At 40.4% G+C, this 8,743-nt stretch overlaps 1 protein-coding gene across 1 annotated transcript; it reads right to left on the bottom strand.

Moving 5' to 3' along the window:
- Positions 1-37: 37 nt before the first annotated feature.
- irak4 (interleukin-1 receptor-associated kinase 4) lies at positions 38-8,528 on the bottom strand. The gene is made up of 11 exons (XM_061721074.1): positions 8,162-8,528; positions 7,079-7,224; positions 6,265-6,426; positions 5,075-5,235; positions 4,923-4,987; positions 4,723-4,837; positions 4,527-4,636; positions 4,071-4,257; positions 2,217-2,279; positions 1,875-2,039; positions 38-340 (listed from the first exon to the last, which is right to left on the bottom strand). Exons 1-11 carry the CDS (start codon positions 8,320-8,322, stop codon positions 278-280), a joined length of 1,398 nt encoding a protein of 465 aa, XP_061577058.1. The 5' UTR covers positions 8,323-8,528; the 3' UTR covers positions 38-277.
- Between the last annotated feature and the right edge of the window lie 215 nt (positions 8,529-8,743).

Raw genomic sequence — 8,743 nt, 5'->3', positions numbered from 1 at the left:
TTTTTCTTTACTTTTCTTGTCTTCCTCAAATCACCAAATACAAAGAATTGAGACGAGAATGGGTTTAATGTGAAATCTTAAAAATATATTTGCCTCAAGGCAAATCATATAAAAATAAAGCTTCTAAAAGAGGAAAATATAGTCATAACGGGGTTGCAGGTCTGCACAGAGAACATCACAGTCCATGGTGAGTAAAATTCATGTCTTTAAAACTGCTGAGGAGAGAATAAAGTCATCAGTCTGGGCGCCGTTCTGGCTTCATCTTTTCCGGGAAGTTTTAGTCCTGAGCCTGAGATTCCAGGAAAATGCTTTTGACGACACTGTGGATCTCTGAGACGACCTGTTGGGACAACAAAAGTTAGGACAACCTGCAGAGGAAAAAAGGAAGACGTGGAACTTTTTCTTAGATGAGTTTTGGAGAATGAAGCGTTCTGGAAATTATACACACTAAATTTAGCGTAAGTTGCATAAAATTGAGTAACGCAATCGTCAGGAGTTTGGAGCTATAACAAAGGAGTTCAAATGCCTTCTAGCAGTGAATCTGCAGTTCTTTTTTTGTACCATTTGCATGCATTCCTCTGCTGTCCTGACACCGTACCCCCCTACCAGTGCAAAGATCCTTTAACAAACGTTAAAGCACTGTGCCACCCGCTTTTGAGGTACGACAAAATGCAATATGATGGGAAGTTGGGCAGTGAAAGGAGCAAAGGAGGAGAGGAGGCTGGATCATTCTCTGACCCGGTTCCCTGAATGAGAAACCTTGGGAGAGGACATGTCATATCAGAGTTTCTGCTTTGGTGGTCAGTAAAAACCGATTTCTCTTTTTTCTCCATAATGTGTTGCTTGGAAGGGTTTGGCACAGCTGAACCGGAAGGTCATGTGACTCCACCCCCGGTCGAGGTAAATAACTGCATCATAGCTGCAGGTGAAATGTTTCAAATACGTGTATTATTGATTCTTGTTTAAAAAAACAAGAGAGTAAGTATTAAAGCACCTAAAACCTTTGAAGCAGAGCCACAGAATAAGTTATAAATGTATTTATAAGCACAACTGTCACATCGATGTTCTTGGTCTTTTCTCTGCTCTTTGTGATCGGTACATATAGCTCATGTACAGAGGTGTCAAGTAACAAAGTACAAATACTTCGTTACCTTACTTAAGTAGAAATTTTGGTTATCTATACTTCACTGGAGTAATTATTTTTCAGACGACTTTTTACTTTTTACTCCTTACATTTTAAAAACAGCCTCGTTACTCTATTTCATTTCGGCCTTTAAAAAAAAACTATCCAGTTAAATTGCTCCATCCGGATAGAGTGAATTTGGTTGTGGTTGTTTCAGATGTTCTTGTCCAGTTTTGTTCTTACATCCGTTCCCTCAGATTCCTGCAACTAAACTTGGATGTACATTCCAATAAAGGTTAGGATAAATGATAACATGCCTCTGAAGTTTGACTTTTTGCACCATGACAATACTAATAGGCAACTAGTCATCATATCTCCTGCTCTCTGAAACACATGTTAATGCTCAATAGTACACATATATGGTTCCTTAATATATTTGCATTATACTAAGATGCATTCATTTTCAATGGCTTTTGTCCTTAATGGCTTTTTTCCCCCTTACAGTACTTTTACTTTTATACTTTAAGTAGTTTTGAAACCAGTACTTTTATACTTTTACTTGAGTAAAAAACTTGAGTTGATACTTCAACTTCTACAGGAGTATTTTTAAACTCTAGTATCTATACTTCTACCTGAGTAATGAATTTGAATACTTTTGACACCTCTGCTCATGTACAGAAAATAGTGCAGGTGCCAACATGGTGTTATCCTTTCACAGTTGAACATCTTCCAGTATCGTTCCTGGCTGTACCTGCTTGATGGCTGGCCGCATGTTTCTCCTGTCGTGGAGGCAGTTAGACGCCAGACAGTAGATGCTCTCCACCTGGCTCATCTCCCAGTCTCTCATCTTTTTATCCACAAAGTCCTGCAGAGTCAGCTCTTCATCTTCATCATCGATATTATACCTCACCTCCATCTGAGAGGGAAAAATAAAATAAACACGACTTAGTATGACTGCTTTTTATAAATCAGCCACACTGCTGCTCAGGATATGAGCAGTTCAGGTAAAAGGTTAGGTCAACTGTCAATATGCTCTTTATTAAGCCATACTGACAAACTTTAGCTCAGTGAAAGCCTCTTTTGTGCCGCTTACCAAGAGTTGAGGCTCCTGGTTTTCATCAGCTGGCGGGAGTCCAGACAGTATTTCTAACAACACCTGTGGACAGAAGACAGACGTGGTTCATTACAAGAGTTTTAGGGAAGGGCAAACCTTTATTACTTCAGCATGTCCCACCCACCTTTGCTGAAACGGTCATGCTCATAATAAATACGCAGCATGTATCAGCTGTACAAACTGAATTATCTGAAGTATGCATGATCTATACCTGACTCTTCCTATGCAGGAAGTCGCGGACGTAGTGAAATATGGAGAAGTAAACTGCTCAACCGCTGACTCATCCAATCAGTCTGTCAGATGGTGCTACATAAATTCAGATTTTAGGGGGTAAATACTGATGGATGATCCATAACACTGAGCTCTACTTTCAAAAACAGAAGAACTGCATGCTCTGATGTACAGGAAAGCATTCAGTGCACACATTTCGTGCCGGCTTGAAGCCCCTTATGCCTTCAGATCTGCACATCTGTATGTGTGACGGTCCTTTACATCCCTTAGTTGGAATAAGTTCTCATTGGAGTCACTGTTGCTTTCTGATGATCTTTAATGATTTTGACCATTCTGCTCTGACGTCTGGGATCACTGAGGCTCCTTCGCTGGACAATTCTTCCTATTTGGATCATTATCTGTAATACTTAGAGCCGGTTGTACCGGTTCTACTGGTTCTGCTCTGACTCTCCTGCAGTCCTCCAGTCTGACTGACACTAACAACCACGCCACGTTCAAAGACACTTAAATCACATTTCTTCCCAGTTCTGATGGTCAGATTGGTCTGGAACAGGTCACATTCACCCGGCTACGGGACCGAATGCACCGAGCTGCTGCCGTGTGCTGGCTCAGCAGATATTTCTGTCAAAGAGCACAAACACAAACAATTACTTTGCCACATATTCTGTTACATGTTCTAAATGGCATGCAAAACTTCAGGTACAGACTTAAAAAAATGTAACCCTTTAATCCCATAATAAAAAATAAACCCTAATTTCTTTTTTGAAGTGTTTATTATACATTTTAAAAACTCCAAATTCGTCATTAATAGTTTTCATATTACTATTTTTTGTATCTCTATGAAAACACGGGAATTGTATTCATATTTGATAAATTCTATGATCTTATTCAACTGTTCCCATTCAACATTCATACATTTGTATTCATATATAATATAACATTATACAAACATACGCACACATGTATTATTTTTCATTTTTCTTATGTACAGTATTTGTTATTTGGTTTATATTCACCCCCACACTATGGGGTCTTTGTTGCCGTGTCAAGGAAATTTCCCACAAGTGGGATAAATAAAAGCCTTATCTTATTTTTTATTGTATAAACCTATTTTTTCTTATTGCTTTGATTATGGGGGTGGTGCAGAGGTCTCAGAAATGCATATATCAAATATGATACATATATTAAGGGGTTAACGGATTACTCGAGCAGCTCTAAAAGCAATATTCAAAATTTTAATAGTCTAGAATTTAAGTTTCCTGTGGAATTTTCAACATTTTCGACTTTAGCTTGATAAACATGACATGCTTGAACAGTCGGTTTGGTCAATATTGATCAAAAAATTGTGATTATGTTTTTTTTTAAGGGTATGTGTTAGAAGTGTACAGGAGGAAGTGTACACTCACATAATCTGCAGAATGATCTCTCACGTGTTCCTCTGTCCATGTGTGTGTGTGTGTGTGTGTGTGTGTGTGTGTGTGTGTGTGTGTGTGTGTGTGTGTGTGTGTGTGTGTGTGTGTGTGTGTGTGTGTGTGTGTGTGTGTGTGTGTGCGCGCGCGCGCACACATGTGTATTTTTGACCGGCGTCTGCAGAAAACCTACCACTCCAAAGCTAAAGACATCAGACTTTGGGGTGATGTTTCCCCTGAGTGCCTCGGGCGCCATGTAAGCGCTGGTTCCCATAATCCTCTCCGTCATCATGGTCGTCGACGTGCCTTTGGCCGACGCTCTGGTCAGCCCAAAGTCAGAGATTTTTGGCACTAAATTTTCATCCAAAAGGATGTTTGCGCTGAACAAGGCGGGAGAGACAAAAAGCAGTAAAGCATCAAGCATGTCTGACTTAAATAAGCGTCTCTTTAGCGGCTCAAGTTAAAGGAATATTTACACATTTCCTGGATGATTTTAATGCAAATATTGTTTTGAAAATCATTGAAAATTAGCTCCACTGGTCACATGGTTAGTTTCTAGAAATGTTCCACCCCTTCACCCTTAAACTCATTTTAGGATCAGCAGCATTTAAAGAGCGTTAATAATCTGGAAACACGTCGCTGCGTGCACCTTTTGACATCTCTGTGGACATGATGGTTAGAGTGCAGATACTCCAGACCTCGGGCCGTGCCTTCTGCTATCGAGCATCTCTGTCGCCAGGAGAGGAGAGGACTTCCATCCTGCATGGACAGCAGCATACAAGACAACTGTAAGAAGGTCAAGGGTGCGAGGGCAGGATGTCTGCAGGACACTGCGTGGCCCTCACCAGGCAAGCCAGGCGATCCAGCAAAGATCCGTTAGCCATGAAGGCATACACTAAACACAGCTGCTGCTCATCGCAGGAAAATCCCACCATGTCTACCAGGTTGTCGTGTTTGAGCCTGCGGAACAAAGGATTTAATCAGAGTAAACCTGTGATACAGTATATCCCACTGCTGGCTGAGAGTTGAGACGCGTTAAACTTACACTTGCAGAGTCTGGATCTCTTGATTAAACTGACCTTGCAGCTCGTCCATTGGCATGTCATCAATCTAAGTGAGATATTGGTATTATTTAGCATGATATACAAGCTGTAAAACACAGTGTTTGGATTTTATGAAAAAAGTATTCTCCCATACTGGATTAAGTTTTTTGACTGCAACGAGTCTGCCGTTCAGCAGACCTTTGTACACCGTCCCGAAGCCTCCCTCTCCGATGCGACTGCCACCGTTTGACGTGGAGCGGTCGTCAAAGTTGCCGGTAATCCTCCTCAGGTCACTGAACGAGAAACTGGAGAAACCTAATGGAGGATACACAAAGGATTAACTTATGCTGTTAAAAAACAAAACATGTGGCTACCTTTTTGTAGCACCTTTGTTTCTTACATCATAGAAATTACCTCAAAAAGTAATTAACTTTATTCCATGTTAAATTAGTTTTAGAGAAACAGTGACGTCATTTTAGACGTGATGTTTTCACAGATTTCTGTGAACAACTGGTGTGTGTGTGTGTGTGTGTGTGTGTGTGTGTGTGTGTGTGTGTGTGTGTGTGTGTGTGTGTGTGTGTGTGTGTGTGTGTGTGTGTGTGTGTGTGTGTGTGTGTGTGTGGAAGAGGAGGGGTTATGTGTACTGTTGCTTTCTAAATATTGTACCTATGACATATATTTGTTTTTACTGTGATTTGTTGCTTTTATCACTACGCCTTGTGTTCCTTCTGGCAGGGGGACTGCCAATGGAAATTAGCCTTTTGGCTACAATTGGGTGCATTTACATTTTTAAAATGTTCATTAATGTACATTGACCCTCTATAACAAATAAAAAAAGAAAGAAAGAAAGAAAGAAAGAAAGAAAGAAAGAAAGAAAGAAAGAAAGAAAGAAAGAAAGAAAGAAAGAAAGAAAGAAAGAAAGAAAGAAAGAAAGAAAGAAAGAAAGAAAGAAAGAAAGAAAGCCAATCAGACTCATTGCTGCCAGTGACAGTGACAAAGAAGTTTGGATGATTTTTCCTTTTGAACTGAATCTATGGCAAGCAGAAAGTCATTTTGATTTTTTTTTTTTTTTAATCTGGATTTTCCTACTTTTATTCATTGCTTAATAATTGTGAACATCTTGAACAGAGGGTTAGATGGGCTGAAAACTACATATTTTAACATTTTTAATCTTTGAAAGTCAGGAGTGCTGGTTTGGAATGCTATTGTTACAAAGTGTGGCTTTAATTAACTTTCAATATCATAAAACTTTGCTCTGATTTGGGGTTGTGTTTGTGCCAACCTATCTCTAAAAAGTTGTTCAAATTAGAGAAATAATAAACTCTGAGTGCATTCTACCCCCACCTGCATGTCCTCCTTCACTGTTGCCCGACAGTATTTCTGTTCGTTGAGTAGAGCTGGTGGGTGAAGGACGAGCGTCTCCCAGCAGTCTGGTCGAAGGAGGTCCATTTGGTTTTACTGTGGCGTCCTCCCGCGTCTTAGCTGATGAATACTCTTCTACCGTGTCTGGAAAACCAAAAAATATGGTCTCATTAAATCCAAAATAATAAAATTGTTTGATATTGCGCTGCACAAATAATATACAAAGCCAGAAATAACTCTTTACCCCGACAAATACAGCAAATGTTTCAGGAAAGACAGGGGAGATATAAATTAGGGGAACCAATTAATTTTAAATTACAGTCATGTAGAACTACAAGCAAAAAATGTTGCATTTCAAACAGTGGAGTGAGGCTATGGAACAGTCTGAGTAAAGAGCTGAAACAATGTCCAACCATCTACAGGTTCAAAAGCAAATACAAAGAAATGATTTTTGCCAAATACAGGGAAGAGGAGACATGAGGTAGTGATTGTGTGGGGATTCAGCATAATGTATGTATATAAAATGGTATATATAATAATTATTATATGGTCTATGATAAGATGTGTATATATATATATATATATATATATATATATATATATATATATATATATTGAAATGGAAACAAGGGGTAGGACCTCATAAGTTTTTTTACTTCCTCCTACTCCTTTTCGGGCATGAAGGTTTATTTCCCTTTGATTTTGTTTAATGACTGTTTAATTCTTTTTTGTTTTGTGTAATTGTTTTTTGTTTTTCTTTTTTTGTATGCTTGAAATAAAGATTTCAATTCAATACCTGGGAGCAGCAGACTGGCAGCAGCCAGTAACAGCTGACTCTTTAAGATGTCCACCAGGTCCCCCACCGTGCAGCTGGTGGTGCCCCAGTCGTTGAGCAGCTCCACCGTGGGGCTCCGGCCCTGCAACACCAGACCCTCGAACCTCCTACAAGTAAGATAAGATCAGAATCAGAATCAGAAATAAGTTTATTGCCATGTTTGTTGAACACACACAAGGAATTTGTTGTGGTGATTGGTGCAGTACAAAGAGCAAATATATAATGAAAAGATAGAATGTACAACATGAGCGAAAATGTACAACATGAGGTTTTAAAGTGCCGGATATGAGTCCGTGCAAAAGTGACCTAGGATGCACGTTAATGTAATGCATAAGGTCAGGAGTGGAGTCTACGTTAATGTAACGTAGAGTGGGGTGGGGAAGAAACTGTTTTTGTGGCGTGAGGTTTTGGTCCTGATGGAGCGCAGCCTCCTGCCAGAGGGAAGAGTCTGGAACAGTTTGTGTCTGGGGTGGGAGGGGTCTGCTCTGCTGCAATCTTTCCTGCACGCTTCAGGGTCCTGGAGGTGTGCAGGTCCTGGGGAGATGGAAGGTTGCAGCCAATCACCTTCTCTGCAGAGCGGATGATACGCTGCAGCTGCTCCTGTCCTTTACAGTGGCAGCAGTGTACTACCAGATGGTGATGGAGGAGATGAGGATGAACTGCACCATCATTTTCTTTGGCAGGTTGAACTTCTTCAGCTGCGGCAGGAAGTACATCCTTTATATAACCTTTAGATAATCCTTTATTCCTCCCTCAATGGGGAAACCCACTTGTTAGCAGCAGTACAAAACACACACATGCAGGGGAGGGGTAAAAAAAAGTAAAAAAGTAGAAAATATATATAATTATATAATTATATATAAACAATATATACAGTACATTGCAATGGAAGTAGAGGTAGTGCGAGAGAGAAAAAACTGCAAAAAAGCAGGTAAAATGTGTGTGAGGTACAGACAGATATTGCACATATGCAAGTGTGCCGTTCACGGACCGTAAATCCTGCTGTAAATCCCAAACGCCTCAAATTGTTCCCCGCCGTTTTACCTGATATGATGCTGGGAGTACCTCGGCTCCCCGCTGGGTTTGAGTATATTCACGGCTACTTCTTTCCACCTTTCTTGGGGATCCAGGAAGTCGGACAACTTGCGACGTAAACCGTAGCTGATGTTGCGAATGTAAGTAGCGGAAGTCACCGAACTCGCCATTCTCCCACGGATTCAAGTCTGCAGACCACTGCGGTTTTATCTGACAGTCATATTGACCCCCATGAGCGCTTTCTGAGTGTTAATTAACCACCCTTCGAGTGTTCTCTTAAAAGCAAAAAAGATGACAAACTAATGTTTGGTTCACACCTCAGTGAAATGTGTGTTTTCCGATATTGAGCAACTTCCCCAAACGTAATACCACGGGGCTGCACCGCAAACAGTCCCCACCTACAACACGGAAATACAAAGCATGGGCTGGTCATTTAAAGTCCATGGTGTGTTTTCTGTAGTTGGTCAGTGCACGACTAATATGCAAGTGTATGTTCGTTTGAAAGTTTATAATTGTTCCAAATCTGACAGAAAAGAGATACGGAGATTGTACACATGTTCAGTAAACATGCAGTGTCGCAGTGCCCTCTTG

This window comes from Cololabis saira, chromosome 5 (assembly GCF_033807715.1).
Source record: "Cololabis saira isolate AMF1-May2022 chromosome 5, fColSai1.1, whole genome shotgun sequence".
Taxonomy (NCBI): Eukaryota; Metazoa; Chordata; class Actinopteri; order Beloniformes; family Belonidae; genus Cololabis; species Cololabis saira.
Note: the sequence above shows the minus strand (reverse complement) of the source record. Positions and strands in the feature narration are given on the sequence as shown.

Excerpts from the sequence above, each read along its gene's own strand:
- irak4 (XM_061721074.1), bottom strand. The coding sequence starts at position 8,322 with ATGGCGAGTTCGGTGACTTCCGCTACTTACATTCGCAACATCAGCTAC. Across the intron at positions 5,236-6,264 it reads CAGTGAAGGAGGACATGCAG|GTTTCTCCAGTTTCTCGTTC; the intron begins GTGGGGGTAGAA and ends ATCCTCCATTAG. Across the intron at positions 4,637-4,722 it reads TGGATCGCCTGGCTTGCCTG|GATGGAAGTCCTCTCCTCTC; the intron begins GTGAGGGCCACG and ends CTGTCCATGCAG.